At 46.1% G+C, this 25,062-nt stretch overlaps 1 protein-coding gene across 1 annotated transcript in view; it reads right to left on the reverse strand.

Annotated features, from left to right (window-relative positions):
* Nucleotides 1–25,062, reverse strand: part of LOC103276439 (cyclin-dependent kinase 6) — a 185,554-nt gene that overhangs the window by 139,304 nt on the left and 21,188 nt on the right. The window contains exon 4 of the mRNA XM_021706895.1: nucleotides 2,873–3,040. Within this exon, the coding sequence (XP_021562570.1) occupies nucleotides 2,873–3,040 (168 nt within the window). The remainder of the gene's footprint in view (nucleotides 1–2,872; nucleotides 3,041–25,062) is intronic.

A 25,062-nucleotide genomic window follows, 5' to 3' on the forward strand; every position in this document is an offset into this window, starting at 1 on the left:
GGGGATGGCAATCTCATCTGGGTATAAAAATATTCACATGGGAGCTGTGTTGGGTAGCCCCCACAGCAAGCTCCTGTAACATTGAGTGCCATGCAATGCATGTGCCGACGTGAGTATCCACCTGATGAGTTGTCAGGAGCAGACACACAAGCATGGACGAGAGCACTGGACCTTTCCTAAGCAACAGCACCTTCATGAGATATTCAGGTGGCAGAGTAAGTTTTATTTGGAAGTCTACATAAAAAAAGAAACAGGGGCAGTCGTTCATGTCTCAGTGTGCCCAGTGTGTCAAAATTTGGCATGGGCTGTTTTTTAACTACCACTTTACAAGACTCAAAATGTATTTTAAAGAATAAGCTCTTGAGCATCTGTGGACCCTCTGGATACCCACTGCAGGGACCAAGAGCTACACAGAGCAGTCTGCAGCCCCTCTTGTGGGAAGGAAGGGGCAGGGGCTCAGGCAGGAGCCGGAATCTGAGTGCTGCGGTCTTCCAGCTACATGCATTCTATCTGGGGAACCCAGACTCACCCTATCACAGTTGCTCATGTGAATGCAGCTTCCTGCTTTCAAATTGAGATTGTGGACAGAGAGCCAAATGCAGATGCCAATGGCAACGGCATCACCCTGCAGGCCACACAGAGAGGCGGAAGAAAAGACAAAATGAAAGATGTGACATCCTCAATGGGAAGAGAGACTGCTCCTCCCAGAGCTGCCAATCCCAGCGTGGTGACTGTCCCACTCCTAGATGCCTGGGCCACCAGGTGGGGTCTAGAGTGCTGACTACCTCTATTTCCTTATCTTGAGACGAGTCAGCTGTACCACCACTACATGTCACACGATTAATTTCTGTAAGGTGTGCCCCTGAGTCAGGCCTTGAAAGGCAAGTAAAATACTAGCATTTCTCACGGCTGTTGAGTGTCAGTTTCGAATCCGTTAACTTGTAATTCCTTGTAACATTCTGCAAACTAAGTTGATTCTCAGTTCCTGTATGACATAACCCACTAAAATATGTGTATTTCCAGGAAGGGGAATGTCATCTTTTTCTCTTCAAGAGATACTAAAAATACATACCAATCCAGTCTGAAAAACTAGGATTCCAAATTCTTATAAGTGACCTTGTATATGTAAAACAATGCATTACTATATTAAGTGGATTTTTTCCTTTAGGTAGAAAAATGTAAAACTGTGGGAAAAATTTTAAATGCAGCACCCTACAGGGAATTTTAAACTGTAGGCACTCTGTAGTGACTTTCTCAGCTGCTAGTGTCTTTTATTCATGGCAACACAGGAAATGCAGAGTGTGTAGCATAAACCAGATGCTAGAAAGTCATGTATTATGATCATTTTCCCCTTTCTCCATGAAATGACTTGAGTGCATTTTCCTATTGAATGTATCAACTTTCAGCAAGAATGGAATGTTATGCACAAGCTAGGCTATCGTTCCTCAAAGTTAGTAAGCAAAAAAAAATCCAAACAAAACTGGACTGGGTTTCCTGTTTTCATGTCTGGCTATTAGTACCTATTTGGGGGACTGAAACGGTGGCTGTGGCAGTTACAGCTCATCCTTCCCTCAGCATCCTTCCCTCAGTCACTGGACCCTGGGGGAGGCCTGTTCCTGCCATCCACGCCCTCTGACTCCCAGATCACAATCCCACCCACATCTCTCCCCAGGGCCCGAGCCCACCTCAGCCCTTTCTGGAGGTTCTGCAACAACACAGGACTTGCCAGGCCCCGCCTAAAGCCAAGGCCTGGCTTCCACACCAGCTCTGCCTTCTCTGCTCTAAAGCAGCAGCCAGGGGCAACCTTTCCCAAGGCAGGCCCTGCAGAAGTTCCAGTCCCCTGGGGCTGTGCAAGCTGGGCTCTTTCCTAGGGCAAGGAACCTGCCTGGGAGAGTTTCTCATCCTCTCCCCAGTCTACTTATCAGCTGGGGCATTCGCAGAAGCTAGGGGAACGACCTTTGGTTGCACAGCATGTGAGTCTCCCTGAAGCAGCTACAGGAAGTGGCAGCAGGCCTCCTCCCCCACCAAGAGGCCAAGACTTTCTCAGCAGTAGGGCAGGGTTGTCCTGGCCTGAGAGCCGCTCTGAGGCTAGAGACAGACTGTGTGGATTCTTTTACTTAATGCTTCATTTACTGTCCATAATTTCCTTAGTTTACTGTATGGAAGACATACATTTACTACAAGAAAATAAGTCTTTCAAAGAGAAAGGCATTAATACCTACTTTTGTTCTTTTTATACTTTGGGTGTAGAATTTCACAAAAATTCATCTCAGAAGCAATAAATTACAAGGAGAAATGGAAGTTAACCAAGGCCAATAGCTATTATGATTTTGCATCTGAATGAGACAAAACAGACAGGACGAAATAGCTGTCATTCTTTGCTGAAGCAGGGCTCTCAGGTACACTCCTTCCATCCTGGCGTGGCCTCCCCCCCCACTAGATTTAATTTCTTCTCCCTTGCAGCTGGCACCATGCTTCAGAGGAGCACCTCCTCGCACCTGGGCAGACCCATCTACCTCTCTGCTGGGACTCTGTGGACAGGCCCACACTGCTGGTGCTCTTTCCCGCCTGTGAGTACAGTCCCAGACACAGGCTGCTCTGAAGACAGTGATGATGGCCAAAGGCACTTGGAAACATGTTCCTGGTCCCTGCCGAGCCACTTTGGCAATGGGTCCTGTACACAGCAGGTCCAGACTGGATATGTCTGCAGCTGTAAGCAGTACAAATCCCTCACCTCTGCTGCAAGAGAAACAGCAGAGATAGTCTGCCCACCAGCAAACCAAGGGCAGGAACAGCCCGGGACTGAAGGGAGCATTTGCCATTCAAAAGAGGAAGCGACACTGACTAGGAGGACAAGCACACTCTCACTTACCACGGAGGTCAGGGCCATCTGAAAGCTGTAGATGCGGGCAAGGCCGAAGTCTGCCAGTTTTATTTGTCCACTGCTGGTCACCAGAATGTTCTGTGGTTTCAGATCACGATGCACTACTCGGTGTGAATGAAGAAAGTCCAGACCTCGGAGAAGCTGAAACATCATATCCTAAACAAACCAAAAAAGAAAATCAACACACGCTCAAAACCAGAACTCAACACCTACCACGCTGGATGCCGACTCCTCAGCACCCTAGGGAGTGCTGGGCACATGCAGGCATTTAACAGGCACTGGCCAGTGATGGAGTCTGTTGCCCCCACCTTTCCACTCACCCCTGCTCAAGCTTTAAATGGCATGGGGAATATTCTGGAAGGATACATGCTAAACTGGGGTAAGCAGTTAATGGCGGGGAGAGGAAGCAGGAAGGGGGAGAGGGGGCAAGTTTTACTTGGTATACTTCTATACTGTTTTTAGATGTTATTTCAAAAATTAAAATCCAGCAAATAATATTATTACTAATTGTGGCTATTTCTATAGTACCTAATACTCAGTACTATTCTAAGCATCTTCCACTTAGTAGCTCATTTAATCCACATCACAGTGTTGAGGTAATGAATATCATCACACCCAAAACTGGTACACAGAAGTACAGTAGGCAATTAGCCCAAAGATATGACAGCAGCAAGAGAAGGCGATTAACACTCTCTTGAGAGTGTTAACAGACTCTTGGTTCAAACCAGAGTGTGGAAACACTGGATTCCAACCTCCAACGTACTTCTTTGTCAGGCCAATGAACAAACAGGTATATAAAATGAGGCAAGTTATTTAACTTCACTAAGCCTTAGCTTCTCCATCTGTACAATGGCAAAGTAACACACCCACCTCATGGGATCACTTCCTGTGAAGCACTTGGCAAAACAGTAAATACTCAGTGAATGGCAGCTCCTGTTGTTACTATGAACCAGCAAGGGGCAGGGGAGGTATTCAGAACATCAGACCTTTTACCAATTTCAGGACCAATAAAATTAGACACAAGGCATAACACTCAGAAACAGTGTCAAAGCAGGAACATAAGGCACTGGCCATGATAGTATGATCCTCTGAAATCTGGGGTTAATAAGTGACCATCCTCCCAAGCGTTATGAGTTATGAATGTGGTGTGCAAGGGATTGTGGAACTGTTCTGTTCACATAGGGCTGGAACAATGGAGTGGCGCCACCATAGACCGCAGAGCCAGAAGGGCTGTGAGGATGTCCTGCCATCCCTGGGACACTCAGCCCTCTCTGGGAGAGCACGTCTAGTTACTGGGTCATGATTCTGGTTCTTCCTTTAGTGTTGCGGATTTTGACTTTACATTCTAGCTTGCTGAAAACCAAAGCCTTAGTTTTTCTGTCTATAAAATGGAAAAAAGTAGCAATGACTTTTCATAATTTTAGGTACCTGAGGGTGTTTAAATGAAGTAATGTATGCAAAGTGTTAGTGCAGATTCTGGCATTCGGTAAGCAGTCAACAGATAGGATAATTATTAGGATAATTATTGCCAAGATAAGTGTCCTGATTCTTGGAAAAGACATTCACAAACAACAGTAAGAAAACGTGGCCATGGTGAGCAAAGCACTAAGTGGGCCACACGATGACAGGTGTGCTAGAATTGTTTTAAGGTCCCTGAAGTGAAGATCCTGGCCAGGATACTCTAAGTCTCCCATAGCGAAAGCCCTGCAGGAAACGGTGTTTGTGAGGGAAGGCCCTTCAAGACTGGAAACTGCAGGTCAGAGATGGCGGTGAAGACACAAGACTGGGAACATGCATCATGAAGTGTAGGCAAGTTGTCTTCTGCTGAGACAAACGGGTCTTCCTGGAAGCACGTACACACGACTTGAAAGCACTGAACTGTAAAGAGCACGGCCAACCCATAGCAACATGGAACCGCTTGTCATTGCTTCCTGTGCCCTGAGCACCCCACACAGAATGGCAGAGAAGAAATCGGTGGCTACATTGCAGCAAACAATTTGTGCAGCCAGTTAGCAGCACAAACTTTGAAAAATCTTAATTAATACTGAGGCCTACCTAAGTTTATAAAAAGCCTGAACTGCAGAGAAAAAAAAGCCAAAACAAAAAACTATATTGCTTTTACTTGTTAGCCCAGACTACATCTTACTCAACTATAAAATTAATAAAATATATACATACATGCTTACTGCAGAAACTTATTTCTTTTAAATACAAAAAAGAAAAATTGCTCAAAATCCCAGTATTCAGACAACAGAGAAAATTTCACTGTTAAAATATGTTAGTGAGTCTTTCTATCCTCAAAAAGTTGCACATATTATATTTGTATGCAGAATATATATTTTTTAAAAAGGTTACAATTCTGTACACATTCTCTTGTAACTATTTTTAAAAACATTTAACAATTCATTGTCAACCTTTTGCCACTTCCACAAAATTCTTATAATGTGTGAAGTTAAATGACAGCATGGTTTTCCTCCCTGGATATGCCATGATCCTTGTGATTTGGTTTTAGCTTTGTTATTTTGGCCCGTATTCTACAGGTGGAGTTCTCTTTTGTTTAAAGGTCAGAGTAGATAAAATGGAGTGGTACAAATCCCACGGCTGCACCAACTCTGGTTCCCTGTAATGAAGTCTGTAGGCGTGGATGGGCTCTACTTAAGGATGACCCTTCTTTAGCTCGTAGTAGGTCATTTTCACATTTTTTTGGTTAGCAAACCGAGTTTTCTTTTAAACCTCCACTAGCTAGATACAGACTAATGATTTAACGCCCTCAGCCATTTGGCTAGGCGTTGGGCTGTGAACATAAGCTGGTCCTGAGCACGGCTGGGTAATCCCTCAGTCTTCATCCAGCTGTCGCCGGCACCTGACCTTCAAGGTGAGGTGCGCCCAGCCATGTCAGGACCCTGGTCCCTCTCACATACGCACAGGACATGGTCCCAGTGCCAGAGAAGTGGTCCATAAACAGACCACAACCTAAGAGAGACGGACAACACCTTTCCCTCAGAGTAGTAGAAGGGTCTGACCTAAGACATTTCAAAGGACTCTCCACTTCAGCTGATCACTGTTCCATCTCACCATATGGTGTCTGAGACAGCTCTTAAATTAGCTCCTCAAGATTTTATCTAGACTGATCTGCCCCAGATAGATCTCAAACATTTCACAGTAGCTCTAGTGAGGCAATGCAGTGAGACTGCAGATGCTGCCAGTTAAGCTCTTTCAGTTAAACAGATTTGAAAGCTTCCCTTTTTATGCCAGAAAGCACAGTTCTGGTATACAAGGCACGAACGTCTCGTCAAACCTGTGAGAAGGAGTCACGTGGTGCCTACTCCTCTGAAAGCATGTGAAGCACATGTTTCCACAGGACGTGGTAGTGAGGATACTTCCTAGTTGTTTAGGTGGGGCCAAGGTGAACTTGCCAAGTCCCCTCAAGACTCAGGACTAGCCTGAATGCCAGAAACTCTACAGTCTTGTGACTGTTTTAGGCATTCTAGAGCTCTAATCTTCTTATTTCTTTAAAACCAAGACAAACAAGTGATCACAGCTCACCACAGCCTCGACCTCCTGGGCTCAGGCAATCCTCCTGCCTCAGTCTCCCAAAGGGTTAGGATTACAGGCGTGAGCTACCATGCCCGGCCAGATCCAAAAGATTTAAGGAACCTGCTTTAACCCTTCTCGATTAGTCCTTAGGCCTTATTTTCTAACTACAAAAAATAGGACAGACTCCAAAAGATAACGAAAAACACCCAATGTGTACCATGTAATAAATCACATAAATGGCAGCTCTCAGTGGACAGTTTTGGGTATTTGGAAATACCTGGCTAATTGGAGAGATCTATTCACAACCTGAAAGTGTTAGCACCAAAAATGTGCACCAATTTTTTATTTATTTAAAAACTGAAAACAAGATGTGTGCAACTTGTAGACAAGGATGATCTTTTGTCTCCTTGTAATCTGCAAACCACAGTCCAAGCTTCACAGCAACATCCTCATGGTGGTTTGTTTCCTGTGAAGGGTGCTAGAAGTGTCTACAGGCTGAAATCTGGCACCACACCCAGCTTACTCGACGTCCACACCTCATGCGTTACTTCAAGATGCGACAGGGCTCCCATTTGCCCTCACCCATCAACTCTCAACTGTAACAAGGAGCTTCAAAGACTGTTTATAAGTGGGAGTCCCCTCCTTCCGGCTGTTGTCCTCAGGAGGACCCAGAATTACAAAGGGCAAAACAAATTCAGAGTCAGCAGTTCCTTAACACTTTCAGATCCGGCCAGGAGTGGTAGCTCACACATGTAATCCTGGCAGTTTGGGAAGCTGGGACAGGAGGACCGCCTGAGCCCAAGAGGTTGAAGAAGCTGTGGTGAGCTGTGATCATGCCACATTGCACTCCAACCCCGGCAACTGAGCAAGAACTTGACTCAAAAACAAAACAAAATAAGATAAAAAAAAACCCTTTCAGATCACCTGGAAAGTTTAACTGGTGAATTCAAAGCAAGCAATTAACAAAGGATCTGGAGACAGGCTACAGGAGACACACATGAGCCCTGTTCCCAAGACCCCCTCGGTTGTACCACACTGCCTGTCATTTTGCCCAGTGCATGCCTAGGGCCACATGTTACTTGGGACCCTCAGCAGACACATTGGCCTCAACTGGAAGTGCTACTATTTCACTGCTTCTCACCAATTAGGTAAACGTGTCATGAAAGTGGTACTATATATGTCTTATTAATCAAATATATATTCTGAGGTGAGAATTAAAGTAATCCATGCATTATTCATTCCCGAATTGCCGATAATGATGAGAAGGTAAATAATCAGTCTCAGCTGACCGGAAATAAAAAAAGTAACAACTCATTTCTGCCATGCCTGAAAACACTGCTGGCATCTGAGGGAGATGTCATAACTTAAACGAGCAGCACAGAAGACATCGCAACCTCTCTACAGTGGCCACTGCCAGCCCACTGTGGAAAATTGCCAGGAACCGGAACCACAAATAAGCCGCGGACATCATACGCCTTCAGGGCAGGAGGTGCGTGGCGCTGCAGGAATAGCAAAAAGGCATGAAGCGCCAGGCCCAGGCTGCAGGTCACTGACCCGGACAGTTGCCACTCTACTCACAGCTCTCTGACGCTTTCAAATACACTTGACAGCCTGCAGCCAGTTCCTCGCTTCAACATTACTATTCTTTAATGAAATTCTAACAATGTGCTTTCTTTTTTATTTTGAGACAGAGTCTTACTGTCACTCACTCTCAAGTGCAGTGGCACGATCACGGCTTACCGCGGCCTCAAACTCCTGGGTTTAAGTAATCCTCCTGCCTCAGTCTCCCAAATAGCTGGGACTATAGGCATGCACCATTACACTTGGCTAGCGTTTCCGTTTTTTGCAGAGACAGGGTCTTGCTTTGTTGCCCAGGCTGGTCTTGAACACCTGGCCTCAAGTAGTCCTCCCACCTTGGCCTCCCCAAGTGCTGGGATTACAGGTGTGAGCTGCCACTCCAGCCTAACATGCTTTCTAACATGGCTACACATGGACAAATCCTTGTCATCCTTCCCTACTCTTTCTCTCCATTCCCTCTGAGACTCTTTCCTCACTCCACACTTCCCTCCTCTCTACACGTGGCAGTGTTAGAGAAGCTGTTTTCCTCCAAGCAGAGGGGATGGTACTGGACGGCAATCACACATCCCCCAGTGAGAAGCTGACCCCAGGGTGAACATGAGTCCAGTGCTCATGGGCAAGCGGGCCTGAGATGTCAGAAAGACTGTCCTCTGGACAAGAGGGGCGGGGGAAATGCTGCCTGGACTGCCTCCTCGGCCCCCAGATCCTCATAGCTCATATAGGGTGCTCCTGTGGAGGGCACAGCCAGCTAGAGACGGAGGATACAGCCTCCTGGAGACAGAGAGCAGCAGCGTGCACAGGTGGCTGGGGTGAGGAGGTAGAGTCTATGTCTTGGCGGCATCACTGAACAGCTGTTCAACGCCAGGGCAGCCAACTCCAGCCTTGGGTCAGGGAAGCATCCCAGTCCTTACCAAATCCCTCCTCGGTGAATGTTCTGGAATTCACAGCTGAAAACTATTCTAGCAAATCCAACTTAAGTGGAATTGTGCTAACAGAAACCTGTTGAGAATGGTGCCGCCTGTTCACCCCTCAGCCCTGGCTGGGGCCTGTATGCTCTTTTCTTGTGGCCAGTGACCCCATGACAGTGGCTGCTCCCTTCCCTGCGATGTGCGTGCCTATTTCCACTCAGCCCTTCTGTTTCCTTGCTCTCTCCATTCCTTCAGTTCCTTGGGGACCACGGCTCAGCCTCCACGCCACTCTCACCCTCTTCCTCACGATGCCAGAGTCCTCGGATGGCCCGGCTCTCACTTCAGCCATGGACTTGGACTTCCTGAGCCCCATCCTACTCTGCCGTCCACCTGACATGCACATGGACAGCTGTCCTCTGTGCTGTAGGCAGAATATGGATACACACAGCTTGTAATTGTCATCTCCACGGCACACTGCACACACATTTGCCAGGAGATCCAGCCATAGCACAGATCTACAGCTTGATTTTTAAGTGATTGGGGCCTAGTCTACTTATATGTCTATACCATCTTTAGCCAAACGTGTCAAACACTCATTGACTTAACTGCGGATTTTAAGTGCTACTTTTATATAGGTCTAAATTACTCAAACTTGTTTCTGTACTTTTACTCTTCTGTCTCTGTTGAGAGCACTCCTCTCCTTTAATTATTAAAAATTTTGAATACATCTTAATATCTGGTAGGGCATGTTCCTCTTTTTACTCTATAAAACATCCCTGAATATTCTTTTTTCTAATGAATGATTTATTTCTTTAGAGACCACATCTCATTATGTTGCCCAAATGGGCCTCAGACTCCTGCTCTCAAGCGACCCTCCCACCTCAGCCTCCTGAGTAGCTGGCACTAAAGGCAGATGTCATCATGCCTAGCATTCCTGGATATCCTTCCGCATTATTTGTTTGTTTGTTTGTTTTTTGAGTTGGAGTCTCACTCTGTCACCTAGACTGGAGTGCAGTGGCTGCTCCCGGCCACCGCAGCCTCGACCTGCTGGGTTCCGGCGATCCTTCCGCCTCAGCCTTCCAAGTAGCCGGAATTACAGGCATGTACTACCACGCCCGGCTGATTTTTTGATTTATTGTAGAGATGAGGTCTCGCTGCCCAGGTGGGTCTCGAAACCGCGGGCTCAGGCAATTCACTCACCTCAGCCTCCCAAAAGCGCGGGATTACAGACTGAGTCACTGAGCCCGGCCTTCCGCATTATTAATATAATTTTGAACTGATTTTAGAACCATTTTATTGAGTCCTGTATGCTCCAAAAAAATCCCTTTAGTATTTTCACTGGTTTCTAAAAATTAATAGATTGGTTTAGCATTGGGAAGGACAGATAGCTTCTACAATGCTGAGTCTTACCCCTTCTCTATTTCTTCAGTCTTGTTCTGACACCATCACATGCCACTGCTCTGGCATGTTCACCGCCTGCCCAGTGATGACGAGCTTAGACACAGCAAACTCCTTAAACCCACCAGCAATAACCTTGGCAGCATGGTTGCGGTCAGCAGTGTGCCCTCCACGGGGTCCTGTGGGTGGCACTGCTGCTGGCTGCCGCATGTGTAAGCATTTGCCACCACCCATCCCACCTGGCCTCTGACGGTGTCTCCCTGGAGGCTCCTTGTGGAACCTGATGCCAGCCCCTCCCCGTGGGCTGAAAAGCACTCCCTCTGGGCACTGGTGAGTGCCTGCAGCTCCTGTGCCAAGGGGGCCCTCACCACACGCTGACCTGAGGGGGCAGGTGCATTTATTCTTCTCTTCCTGCTGGATTAAGCGCTCCTCAGACTGTCCTTGGGTGTTTCCGGCTAATGACACCTAACACAACGCCTTGTTACACAGTGAAACTGATTAGTGCTCTGTCTGAATGCATGTGTTATATGCATGTACTTTACAATAAAGTACCTAGACACAGACTGTCCTACTTAACATGCAACCACAGTCCATATGATTATTTATAAATATATATTATTCGGCATGTCACATAGTATCTTGTTTAAGCCTCTCCCTTCTGAGATGTGAAAACCAAGACCCACAGAGGTTGCAAGTGACTCCCCTTAGATTACATGACTTGTCCGCACAAATTTGGATCCAGGGCTTTCTATCTAAATCTAGTTCTCTCTTTTAAATCAAACTGCCTTTAAAAATGGAAATCGATATCTCGTGTGCATCTGGCTCACTTAGGTTATACCTATCCAAGGGAACTTTCTTGGGCTTCTTTTCAGTAAATTCTTAGTGAGTAATGGATAAGCCACAATGCAGGATCACGGCCTTTTGACTAAAGAGAGACTTAGGATTCAGTTGAATGTTCTGTCACTCCAGTATACAAACCAAGAGCAAGAGTCACTGCCCTTCACTTCAGTGCACATCTATAGGCCACTGGGTGAGTCACCATGTCAAGGAAGACCAGCAGGTCTCTCCGGTAAGATCCTTGTTGGATGTACTGCACTCCTGTTCCTCAAAGAATGCATAGTCCAGGGGAACAGCACTTGGCAGTTTGCAAAACAAATTAAATACATAAGATAAAACAGTCAAACAACTCACTTCTCTCCACGGCCCTCTGGTAGAGGCAGGGCAGGACTTAGCACATAGGATGAGGGGAGGTGGCGTGAGGAGCAACCATGCGATGCTGAACATAAGACAGCAGGGCCTGAACTAGCAGGAAGGCTGCTCAGGGGACAAGTGCAACATATGGGTGCATGTCCTCAGAGGATGCTTTCCTGGGTACCTCAGATGGCTCTGCTGTACCCCTAGGCAGCATGCCGTGTGACCTTTGAGCCACTATCTGAGCACCTCTCTCTACCAGGTAGCCTCGGCTTTCCACCTGTTGTATGGGGGATAACACCTTCCTGTTCCAAGGACTAAAACAACATGTGGACCGCACAGCTTTAGCAACGGGCTCAGAGCTGGTAGCACTAACCCAAGAGGCAGCTCTGGTGCCCACAGTTAGCAGTGGTGACTGGCAACGCTGCAGGTGCACACCCATTGCCTTCCCCAGTAAATGTGTGGGTAGCTGCCATCTTTCCTCACACTCATGGCTAAGACCAACACACGCAACTGCATACATAAAAATTAGCACAGTCTTTAACATATTATTTTGATTAAATCAAGCTTTTGAAAGCCTAGAGGCAGCAGCATTCCGGGTCTGGAAGGACCCCTAGAAGCATCTCATTTGCAGTGTGCCATCTGTCTCCTTCTGTAAGTAACCTGACTTGTGAAGGTGGTTTCAACTGGCTTTTCACCTATACCAGGGAAGGCTTTTGTGTAGACCTTTGTGACAGCTGTTCAGTGCCACTAGCCTGAAGACTTCCTTCCTCTCAGCCTCGGTGCCTCTGTCTGCTGAGATCCCTCCAGGTGTGCTCAGGGGCTCTCAGGATCAAGATCGTGTGCTGTGGGATTAACACAGAACTTGATGTCTACCCTCAGAAGCTGCTGCTGTACGGGGGAAGGTCACTAGTGAACTTCCTTGTGTCACTGGCTCTGGCTGCCTTCTCAGCTCTACAAACAAGAGCTGGAATTCGTGACCCTGCTTCCTCATGTGCTCATTAGCAGAGTCGTGTACATTCCAACGTAGGGGAGAGGGGCAGCTGGGGACTCCGCAGAGAACTCCTGGCTTCATTTGGTCAAAAACGGTCTTGACAAGGGCTTTTATTATGGTCATAAAACTCTGCTCACCACAACGGACCTCCTGAAAAAGAAAAGGAGCCCTTGCAGTGGTGAGAGACCAAAGAGGACAGCCGAGTCCTCGAGTCTCCTTCCAGGATCACATTCCACGTCGGCTGTCAGGCAGAGCTGCGAGCAGCATGGAGGCTCCCAGGAGGCCACACCTCAACATTCTCTATTCTGTGTTGCTGTAAGGGTTGAATTTTTATGCTGAGGTCATTTAGGACAGGAGCAGAAAACGTGCCTCCAGGGTGGACTGTATGTCCTCACAACATCCTCTATCTACAGGAGAAAGAGGCTCTGGAGGGTCACAACCAGTTAGGAGGCACGGAGGCCAAGAGAAAGGGGGTATTCAGGCCAGTGGCACTGAAGAGCTGTCACCAAGGTCAAGCTGAGAGCTGGGTCAACCACCTCCCCACTATCTCACAAAGAGGAACACAGCAGGGTAATGTCAGAATCAGTAACACACAGGAACTGTCCAGGGAAGATGGGTATTGCCATGGACAGCTACCTGTCTCAGGAGCATCCAGGGACAGGCACGCAAGTCCTGATGTTTCTGAACTGACTGTTCTCTGGCACACGCCCCCTCTGGTCTTCCCATCTCCTTCTGGCCCACCCAAAGCCACCAGTCAGCTTTCTGGACTTCACTCTTTCCAGGCACCACAAAATCGCCTTCCACCTCTCCTTCCACAGTCCCCTAAGGCCTCGTCTCAGAATTGCCTGCCCCTCTCCACTCTTCATTTACAAAGACCGAAGTGGGTCACATCCTGCCTCCAGTTCCCCCTGAGCCCCCAATCCTGCCTTTTCTGGGGCTCTGGGGAGCTCCCTTTTCCACTGTCCTTATGGCTACCACACACCTTTACCATCTGCTTGGCTACCTGTCTCCTTGCCTTTGCAACTGTGCTCCCCAAAAGTAACTTACAAAATTCTAAACTCTGTCCTCACCACCTCACCTCACTCATTCATGGCATCCTTGTTTAGTCATATCATGAGGTATCCTAAGTCACAATGGCAAACTGGGACGGCCTCTCACACTCCAGATGTGTACATTTTTGCATATGCAAACACTTCCTGCTATGTTTTATAGAACATTCCACAGCAACTGTAATCTCAATCTGTTCCAAAATAACAACACATTCCCATGAAAACCTGTTCTTCAGTCTGTTTGTCTTGTCTTGTATAATGGAACCACTGTCTACCCAAAGAATCAGTCCAGAAATCCAACAGACATTTTAGATGCCCTCTCTCCTCCCAGCCACACAGCGAATAAGTGCCAAGTCCTGCCAATAACAGTCCTAAACTACCTTTCAGATAAGCCCTTCTCTCCCATCTTCATGGCCCTTCTCAAGCCGTCAGTCTCTCCTGCCTGGATTCTTGCAGCTGTATCCCAACAGACAGCTCCTGTCTTTAGATTATACATCTTTAACCGTTTCCCACAGTGCTGACTAAGTAATGTCTCTAAAATGTGGCTCTTAGTCATACAGAAATCCCCTACTGTTCACTGTAAGACAAGGGTAATATGAGTTCTTAACTCGAACTTTGCTTAAAGCATATTATTGAAAGTGCTGTATAAAATTATCTTCCATCTATGAATATAAGGCACATATGAAACATAAAGGAATTTCCCCAAGATATTTCATGATGGACATGCAAAATATCTTCAAATCCAAAAACCTCTGAAATCTGAGATGTCTCTGGTCCTGAACACTGTTGGTGAGGGGCGCTCAGGCTCTACTTATTCACTTTCCCACCTCGAGGGTGAGACTGCAACTTCTTAACAGTCTCCCCAAGACCTGAGTTACCAAACTTCTGATTTTCTGTTTGCCTCGTTTAATGGGAGAAATACCTCTCCATCATTTTACTTTGCCTTTCTCTGGTTTTTGTGAGGTTTGGTCATCTTCTGAAACTTATTACCCAGTTCTTTTTCTATATGCTTTCAACTTTCTTTTGACAACCCAAGACCAATCAATTTTGCTGGATTGTATTGTAAAGACCATCCTTTTCCTATCTTAAAAAAATAAAATACACGTCCCACCTGTAGCATCTGGCAGCTGTCCCAGACTCCATGGCTTCCCAAGGGCTACCTGAGGCCCAGGCGTTGCAGCCACAAGTCAGTGCAGTGCTCTCAGGTACATATTCCTTTACAGGCCAAATTCCACAAGATGAACTAGTAACCACCATCCTCCCCAGCTCACACCTACTTACCTACTTCTGCTGTGACTTGGCTGGGAACAGTGAGTAGTCAATCACTGTCAAGCCTTTTTCACAATTCCGCATCTCTTTCTGTTTAGTTACCACTGCCTGGTGCAGACCCTGACTGTCTCACACCCAAACTGCAGGCCCAGCTTTGCCTGATCTCCTGCTGTTGTCTCTCCTAAACGAGTATACCGCTACCACATTCATCGGCTTAACTTAAACCCCACAACCATAATGTCAGCCGCCAACCCAAGCCTGCCACTGTCCCAGCACCTCTATGGTCAGCCCACTGGCTTCTGTCCTCTTCCCTCTGGATGGGCCCAGCCTGATGCTGCCTCTCCCCAGGTGGAAACTGGCAAATTTTGCTTGACAAGACTTGACAAGACCTTTTCAGAGCTTGGCTCCTGCTGGCTGTGTCACCTGTGCCTTGGAGTCATATTTTCCAGGCCCTACAGAACTGCCACTTTCTTGAGGAAGCCAGGCCTCCCTTCTCCCTTCTCCCTTCTCGGAATTTCTACATCATTTGACACCTGCAACACCGATTCTGCACTTGTCATATGCTACCTCATGTGCTGGCTACTTCTCCACATGCTTTACTTTCCCTTTCTAGATTTTAAACGATGCATAAACTGTGTCCCTATTATTTAGCAAAGTAACTGGAATATTCTGTTGCACAAGGATGTACAGATTTAGATACACACTGCTTTCTTCTTCCTATTTAAAGCATGTCAATAAAAGTAGTCAAATATTAGAATATTTTTAAGACTAGCACTTTAACTTGATAAGCTATCACCAAGGGAACAGGATGACTGAGAACTGAGGGAAAATGCATGGATGCGAAGTCTGCTATCTTACTCCCAGAGTGTTCCAGGACACAGTGGAAAGTTCTTACAACTCCCTCTCTAAACCTAGGATGCCAGTCTTATGTTCTGCATTTAGAAACTTTACAGATGAAAGTCTATAAAACTGCACTTTCCAGAGAATCTGGAGATTTTCAACAGTAATTCAGGAGGCAACTATTATATCACCAGCAAAAAAAGAGATGGAAGGAAATGAAAAAAGGCATTTCGTAGTCAACCAAGGACCAAGCCAGACGAAGAAAAGTTGTTGGGGACACCAGTGGGTCAGGGACTCTTGGCAGGTCATTATAGCCTCCAAGCAAAATCTACCTGATGTCAGACAGTTCTAATAAGCCACTGTCATCACTAGTCAGATCTTTGGTTCTGTGACCAGTCTGGGTGTCCACATTTGCAAAACACATGGAAATGACAAAGGGGGACAGTGATGTCCCTTGTGGCATGGGATGTGAGCTGCTTACAAAATGTCTTATGTGTTTTAACTGACTCAATTTGCATGTGTTTATCCTCGTTTTACAGAAAAGAAGACTGAGGCTCAGCGAAGCCAAGCTGACAGGCTCAGGTCACAAGCTAGTGACTGGTGTCCTAGCACAGTTGATACATGAGACGAAATAAGTGGATGGTGCCTCTGGGCTCATGACCTCTGAGTGCTTCAGGACCTCCAGACCCAGTGGAGGCATCGTCTCCGGAGTTACCACAGAGGCAATGAAGAACCCACTTGTGTCCCCCTTCCCAGCCATACCTACAGAATTAGTGACCATCACACTATGTTTGCAAGGTGATTTCGTAACTTAACTCATTCGCGACCACTGACATGAATTCACGTCATTCCAAATTCTGTTCCTCGTTGCTGCTAACGTGAATATATCTCATCGTGGAAGACTGACATTTTGGGTTTATAATCCGAATAAAAATGCAAAGTACGGAATGCTAGCCAGAGTGATGTCTGAGGCAAATACTGGATATGTCTGCAACTTTCAGCTGTATCATGAAAAAGGTGACAATTTGGAAAAGACCATTTCATTCGTGCTTAACGTCAGAAGTTTGCGGCAAACAGCTTCAGATTTTTTTAAATTTTCACCTGCTCTCAGTACTAGAAAAGTGAAAAATTTGCTAGTTGGGAATGTGTTAACATCAACTGAGAAAACAGAACATATGCCAGTGTCCAAAGCCACACCTGAAATTCCCACTCCTATAATCGCACAGATGTTCCTGTCCATCCTCCAAGCCTGTTTGTGCACCTTTGCGTCTCTGCGGCACTGGCCAAGGGGAGGTCTAAGCTGACGAACTCCGCTTTGCGACTTTCAGCCCCTCTAGTCCTGCGATGGCACAGGGCGCCACATACAGAAGGTGTGCAGTCGGTGTCATTGAACTGAAGGAAAGTCACATGTTTACTCAGCATGTATCCTTATTTGGCAGACAAGCAGGAAATTAACAGGGAAACAGTATAAGGAGTAAGAACGGTGACAGTGCATGGTCATTACGGAAATGAAACAGGTGACAGAAATTATTACACTTCTTCATGGAGGAAACATATATAGTATACTTGGAATGAGGCTCTAGTTAAAGAGAACAGAATGTTAAGAATGCAAGTTCTAGTGAAGGAAGAGTTACTGGTTCTGGGGTTAGGTCAGTAAAAATGAGAGTAAAGTTCAAACTAACATTGTTTTCAAAGAAACATGCAAGTAAGTATAGTAACTCATTCAAACCAGTAACAAAACATTTTCAGTACCAGTCTTTATTATAGGAAGTAATTCTGCATAAATGAAAAAACCACATTTACATGCTTTGGACAGTCCACTGGACTGGGAAATGGGAATTAGGTTATGGTCCTCCACTAGTACTAACTGCATGGCTTTGGGCAACTCACCCAACCTCTTTTGGGGCTCACTGCAATGTGGAGAGGCTGAACTATCATTTGGAAGGTATTTTTAAGTCTTTAAAAATGGCCTCTTGCAAGTGGGTTAAAAATAATTCCTCCAGTTGTGTTTACATTCCTAATTTGTAGACCCCGATCAACCTTGTCAATTTCTCAAGATTTCAACTCTGTCAACCTTGTCAATTTCTCAAGATTTCAACTCTGGCTGGCCCTATGCTACATTTAGGAAATTATAAGACACAGTAAATGAAAATAGGCTAAATCTGCACTATGTGAAAAGGATATAAACTCACTGTGATAAGACCTTGTTGCAAGAAGTTACTTCTGAACAAAAGCCACACCATGCTACGACATGGAAGGCAAGCCTTTCCAGCATCCCAGTCATCTTCTGGGACCCGATGGAACAATCAGAATGCTGACTTTGAACATCTGTCCTGTGTCACCTGCAGTGTGAGTTTCAAGTACATCCTGCTGGTTTTTGCAAGCACTTCTTTGGCTTGACCCAGTCCTCATAATATAAACATTTACCTGGCATAAATGAAGTTTTAATAAAAGGACTCAGTGATATTTAATGACAGCATTTATAACAGTTTGTTAAAATCACTCCTGGGTCTGAGGCAGAGTGTGGATCACCAGCTCAAGCACTACAAGATGTACTTCACAGGGATGTCCCATTTCATCATTACAAAAGTGAACAGTAAAAATTTCAGCCCAGGAGGTCTTCCTACTTTTTACAAAGGAAGTAGGCACACATATTCTAATCTACAAAACACTAGATAGACAAATTTCAGGAGTGGTTTCTGAGCTGTCTGGAGAAGCAATGTAACATAAGAATTCCTTCCAAATGCTAAAATTCTGTTTCTCATGGTCTCTCATAATCTTCCTTTGTTTTCAAATAAAGGTGTAAAATACTAAAATCTGCTAAGAAGTCTTAAGGTGATTAATCCCCTATTTTAGGTGCTAGATTATTGCTGACATTTTAAGGAGAAAAGAAGCATTCGGGTAAATTTTTGTCTTGAGCTAAGTTGGGCTCTAATTCACAGTTGTATTAAAGATCATGTATCATGTGCTAAACTTCGTGCATCATCCTCTCAGAGATAGTTTTTAAAATAGCAGGAACTTTTCGTTCGAGAGAAAAGAATTTAACTGGAGCCTATCCTAATGTGAACTTTTTTTCCAACAGCAACAGTAACCATAAACAAGTAACAATCTATGGATTTTGAGGAAATATCATAAAAACTGTAATTACGCAGGTAGTTCTGCTACCTTTTTGTAAAGAAATGAGGTAGTATCTTTGTAAAGCACACAGTATGTATTCCTCAATGGCTGTGAAGTAAATCTGCAGAAATAAAAGAATATATTCTTCTTAATTCTGAATACAATTTTAGAGGTGTTAAACAAAACACTATATGAAGAAACAGCCAGTATTTAATGAAAAGCTTTTATTTCTGAATCCTACTACTGAACCTATAAGGTTTAATAATAATAAAATTAAATGCATCTGTCTTCATTCCTGAATTTATTTTATATGCTAAATGGCTTATAATAATTAAAAATATAAAAATAAATTGCCTTAATGGCCCAGAGGGCATGGAAATGCTACAACATTTATGTGAGTAGGACTTACTCATTAACAAGCACTGACAAAGATGTATAAATTATAGTTAATTCTACTACAGTTACTTGGATGAAAACAGTGCAGTGGGCTGCGCAAAAGTCACAAGTCTGGTTCTTGCCCTTGACTTGTGTGAACTTGGGCAAGTCATTAACTGGCTGCTCATGCCAGCTGCCTCCATGTTGAAATGAGGACGATGCCATCTCCCAAGGCACGGGACCTCCCAGGTCAGCTCAATTGAATCTTTTAAAAAAGCCAAATCCAACCAAGATACAGGTGCAGGAAATGTTAACTGTGCTTGCGCCTGCAAACTGCACGGCATCTTCCAACATTGCAGGCTGTGCTATCTTCATGAAGACAGTCATGCTCACTGCTGCACCACAAGGCTTGTCTACATGAAAGAGAAGTCTGGGGAAAACAGGGGATCCGTCGGGGAAAAGAAGGTGGTGAGTCATTAGGACCAGAAACGAAATGAAACCTCAGGACTTACAATGAGAACCTACTTTTCCCTGTGAGAACTCAGCAATTACCATTTTAATGCACGTCAGGAAAGATGTTCAAGCTGTTGGTTGACAAGTTTAAATGCAAGTGTTTTCGATGCAATATGCCATTTTATAAAATTCAGTCACTATTAATTAATGCCAAAGCCAAGGGGATTTTTATGGAAGCACATATAGACACATGACTACCAAAGCAGCATCATGATGGATGTGATGACCATGAACACCACAGGCGTTAGTAAAGACTCGGTGCCTACTCACAGAGCTCCAGCCAAGGCTGTTCTGTCTAACTGCTTCATCGGTGCCACTAAATTGGCATTTTTTTTTCCTGCTATTTCCACTCCCAGCCCTCTGGTGTCTTCTGGAGTCCATACAGCCTTCAGGTAAGTGCCTCACCTGGACACTGACATTATGTGGTATAGGTCTTGAAATGAGGTTCTAAAAACAGTTCTGAGGTAACAATTACACACAAGCTTAATTTATTTAGTTTCTATATGTTTTCATCTTTAAAATAACAATCTACTTCATGGTGAATGATTACAATTCTGAACACCAAATGGTAACATTTATTAAATTACAGGCTTTCATATTCACCTAAGCTCAAGTATCCAGTATCTGAATAACCCTGAAGTCAGAGACCAACAACAGGCACACAGAAAAATCCTGTACAGTCTACCCACCCACAAGACAAGACAGGTGTCATAACTAGGACTGTGCATGTGTCCAGAGGCTCATGCTGATTTGTGCTCTACTATGTTTCCTTGGCAATCTAGTATTTAATAGGTCATAAATACCTAGTGAGGTGAATTTCTCAAAGACTATACATTACTTTGACATTAAAATGGAGATACTTTAATGTTTCACTAGACATACTTAAAATTGGATAAGAAGACCCTCTTTTGAAATGGGCATCTTGTGTTGGGTGTGATGGTTCATGCCTGTCATCCCAGTACTTTAGGAGGTAGAGGCAAGAGGATTGCTTGAGCCCACGGGTTTGAGACCAGCCTGGGCAACTTGGCAAGGCTTTGTCTCTACAATAAATCAAAAAAATTAACCGGGTGTGGTGATGCGCACCTGGGGCTCCAGCTACTTGGAAGGCTGAGGCAGAAGGATTGTCTGAGCCCAGAAGGTTGAGGCTGAGGTGGCTGTGAGTGTGCCACTGCACTCCAGCCTGGGTGAGAGAGAGACTCCGACTCAAAAAAAGAGAGAAAAAGAAACGGGCATCTCTTGCTTTCACAAGGCCAACTCAAACACGTGCCTCCAACTTTGGGCCTGATAGCATGGCAGAAGCTGGCTGTGGCTCTTGCTGAAGAAAGCTGGTCCAATCAGATGCGTGGGTTCTTTCTGCACCCTGCTGTTGGTGTGGCGGGGGGCCCTCTGTTGTTGCTTGCATAGGCTGTTTCCCCTCCTCTGAGTCAGCCCACAGACTGATGCCACCATTCTCCTGGGAGGGGGAGCCTTGCATTCTGCCTCTGCTTCACAGGCCAGTCCCTAACCTCCCAGCTTCTGTCTCCTACTCTATAAAGCGAGGGTCTCAGTACATCATTGAGATCCCTGACAGTTATCACTGACAGTACCTCCAGGCTCTCCTGGTGATCCTGCCTCTTCTCCCACATTCAGGAAGGGATGGTGTCAAGGTAAGCAAAGTAGCAGGGCCACTCCCACTCAGCTGTGCTCTGGACGCTTTCACCCCCACCTGCAATGCCCCAGTCTTCCCCAGTAACAGTGAGGGTCTCAGTGAAGACCAAGTCTCATTCTTTCCTCCGTGGGGCTGTAGTTGGTAAAGTCACTCAGATGACACCAGTGCCTGTGTTCTCCACTCCTCAGTGTGGGTCGTTTTCAGAACTGTCACTTTTTCAGAGGAGAAAGTTCCAAGTCCACAAATATGACCCCAACACCCACTGGAGTATACACATGGTAAGAAACCATTCTTTTTCTTCCATTCACTCTAAACGGTTTTAATGATTAGTTTGATTTAAAAAGTTTCAACAGACAACTTTGCATGGAGCCCCCTCATTTCCCCGCCCCTCTGTGCTGGCAATCAGATTCTCACTCACTAGGCAAACCCACCCCAAATACAGTGTGTGCTCACCACGTCAGTTAGGAGTCTATTCAGAAAACAGCAGCTCAATCGTTTCAATCTCAGAAAACAGAATGACAGTTTGTGGAAGAGCTGCTTTTCTTATTCTAAAACAGCCCTCCTGTGCCCACCACCTCTCGGCTCCCAAAGCGTCAGCTGTGTGCCCACAGCTCCTGGTGAAGACAAGGGCTAGTGAGAGTGATCTTTCTGGAGGTGAAGGCTGCACGGAGCCCCCACCTTATCCACTCCCTATGAGGGCAGAGGAGCCCACTGCTCCGGTCCCTTCCCGGACAGTAAATTAGAACACTCTGCCTTTCCTCTCTGCTCCAGTTCAGACATAAAAAACATCCCCCAAAGGACAAAACCTGCCACCAAGGCGGCAGCCCTGTGTGACTTCCCAAGGCATGATGATTGATAACGATCAGCAGAGCGTGGGATAATGACCCCCTTCACTCACAGCCCTTTGAAGGGTTAAAATATGGCAGATGTGTTGAGCCAACACCCTCCCTGGGAAGACCCGATGCCTGGGGCTGGGCAGCTGTCTGTGGAGGGCTAATTGTATCCACTTGTTTAACCTCGGGGGAACGTCTGGAGGGAACCCAGTGCCACAAGGGTACCTTTTTTTTAACGGTCATTTCCTCTCTGGTATAACTTGCATGACAGTATGTGACAAGCAGAAATTAATGGGGACACTGCTGTGCCAATTCCTCCTGAATTGCCCACACTGGCTACAGGCTGCCTGCTTGCCACCCAGCCAAGACCTCACATGAGACATGGCGAGGGGCCACCGCGCCATTCACCAGCAAGCCAGCTGGTCAGTGCTGAGAGGCCCAGGGACAATGCGGCGTGCACACCGGGCAGAAACGCTCCACAGGCCGCCGCGGAGCATGGGGGTGGCCTCTGCTGGGAGCTCACAGGCTTGTCTTCTCTCCTGAGCAGTCCGTGTGGGATCCCATCTCCAAATCCTTTCAGCTGCAAGAAGCACGTGTCCTCCCATGCCCCGAGGGTGGAGTTAGAAAGGGACACCACCACTCAGGGAGAACAACATGTGCCACAGGAGGCTTCAGGAGAGTGATTTCTAAGGAGCCTGCCGGCAGGCAGCTTCCAGGAGGCCGGGTACCCCAAGGACCTCCTGTATCTAGCACACAGCCATGGTGCAGCTCAGCTTAGAAATCCACATGGGGACTCACGCTTACTCCTTGCACATGAAAGAGAGCCTGCGTGCACATCCAGGAGCTGCCTGCAACGTTGAGCAAGGCTGGAGACTGCCCAGCCTTGGCGAGATCTGCTGTCTCCTCTTAATACAATCAGGAATCAAAGGCAGCCGGCGGGCACTTAGATGGTGGCTCTGCTATGTACAGGCCAGACGGATTTCCACACAGATGAACAAAGAGAGGCACATTAAAAAAAAGCTAGGCAGAAAAGTCAGCAAACTATGATTCTGTGCACAACTCATATCACGTTTAAGGAGAAAAGATGGGAAGTTGTAGCAGGAGAATGGGAAAACTATACCAGTAAGAGTTTTATAACACATTTGGGAGGCCCTCAGGGCATTTCACAAAAGGTACTACAAAGAGGCGCCTGATTTTGGCTGGCCACTGCATGCTGGGTACTTTTGGTGCCCTGGAGTACAGGACAGTCTCATAAAAACAAGAAGCTACTTAATTAACTTTTTCTTACTCTGTGAGTTTTTGTTTTTTTTTTTTTTTTGAGTTGGAATCTCACTCTGTCGCCCAGACTAGAGTGCAGTGGCCGCTCCCGGCCACCGCAGCCTCGACCTGCTGGGTTCCGGCGATCCTTCCGCCTCAGCCTTCCAAGTAGCTGGAACTACAGGCGTGCACTACCACGCCCGGCTGATTTTTTGATTTATTGTAGAGATGAGGTCTCGCTGCCCAGGTGGGTCTCGAACCTGCGGGCTCAGGCAATCCACTCACCTCAGCCTCCCAAAGGCGTGGGATTACAGGCTGAGCCACTGAGCCCGCTCCTTTGTGAGTTTTAAAGTGTACTGGTGGATGTGAAGGGGCTGTAGCCAGTTTGTGAGGAAATAAGGATACTCGAAGCAGCCAGGTAGTTCAGCGTGTGGGAAACACGTGGGTTTTGGTCTACATGGACAGGCTTCTCAGTGTGTGGGGAACAAAGGAGATAAGATTGCAGTGAAGAGCCACTGGGCTCATCTTCGGAGGAAGAGAGCCCGCACCCCACTCCAGGTGACTTCAAGCCAACAGGAGTGGTGGCGGCCTCAAGAGCTCTTTGGCCACAAGTAGTTAGCTCAAGGGACAGGTAGTCTGTCTTTCCAGCAACAAAACGCTCTGACTCCCTTGGGCAAGAAGTATGAGGCTAGGGAGGGATCAGAACAGAGTGTGCGTGTTCACCTCCATTGACAGAGGTTCGGGAACAACCCAGTAGAGGGCTGCTATTTCTGTAAACATAATTTGTGAGAGACAGACTGAACTTAGAAAAGGGTTAAAATGTTACTAACCCAGAACTGGAATGTAGGCCTGGAAAAAACACAAAGGAAGAAGTCACAAAATTGGAAATGTTAATCTCTTAAACACACTTCCAAAATATATTGTATAATGCTACCTGAGCCCTTCTTAATATTCAATGCCAATACAGTCTTTTGACAACAAAGTACTGTAGTTTGTTTTTTAAATTTTTATTTTCAAGATGTGGGGTGCAATTCAGGGTTAGGCATACAAATGATCATTATATAGGTAAGTCTGGGCCTCACTTTGGTCCCCACTTCACCTGGTTTGAGATTAGGTACCCTTATTGATGAAGTATGCTCTCCATTTCCTGGCAGTTTCCCACTAGCCAATCCCTTTCCTGTAGTACTGTAATATTTTAATAAAAATTAAAATGCTCCAATCCAAAGGGTGCTCAGAACATATTGTCTAAATAATATTGGGTCCTTTTTGCTCAAGACCGATGCGGAAATGTTAGTAAAAAGGTATCTCATTCAACTTCAGCCATTCCCTCTTCTGTCTAACTGGATGGTCTGAATTCGAATCTAGCAGAACTGATTCTTCAGGTGTTAGCAGTGACCCGTGAAGATGCAATCCTGAGCACTTCCTGTCTTGAAGGGCAATGTTCGCGGTCCCTGCGGCGTCTCTGCACTCCCTGTGGCTCACCACAGCTCACCCAGAGGTTGGCTATGATGTTGGGACCCACTGCCTATGCCCCCATGGGGGTCAACATACCATGGAAGGTCCCCAAGACCTGGTCCAGCAGTGACCCTGCTGTGGGTCCTTCCCACGTCATGTCTCATTAGTTAAACATTATTTGCATTTATGAATTTACCTGCAGCTTACGTTTCTGAG

Source organism: Carlito syrichta, unplaced genomic scaffold (genome assembly GCF_000164805.1).
Source record: "Carlito syrichta isolate Samal-C Ts95f unplaced genomic scaffold, Tarsius_syrichta-2.0.1 Scaffold316198, whole genome shotgun sequence".
NCBI classification, from domain to species: Eukaryota; Metazoa; Chordata; class Mammalia; order Primates; family Tarsiidae; genus Carlito; species Carlito syrichta.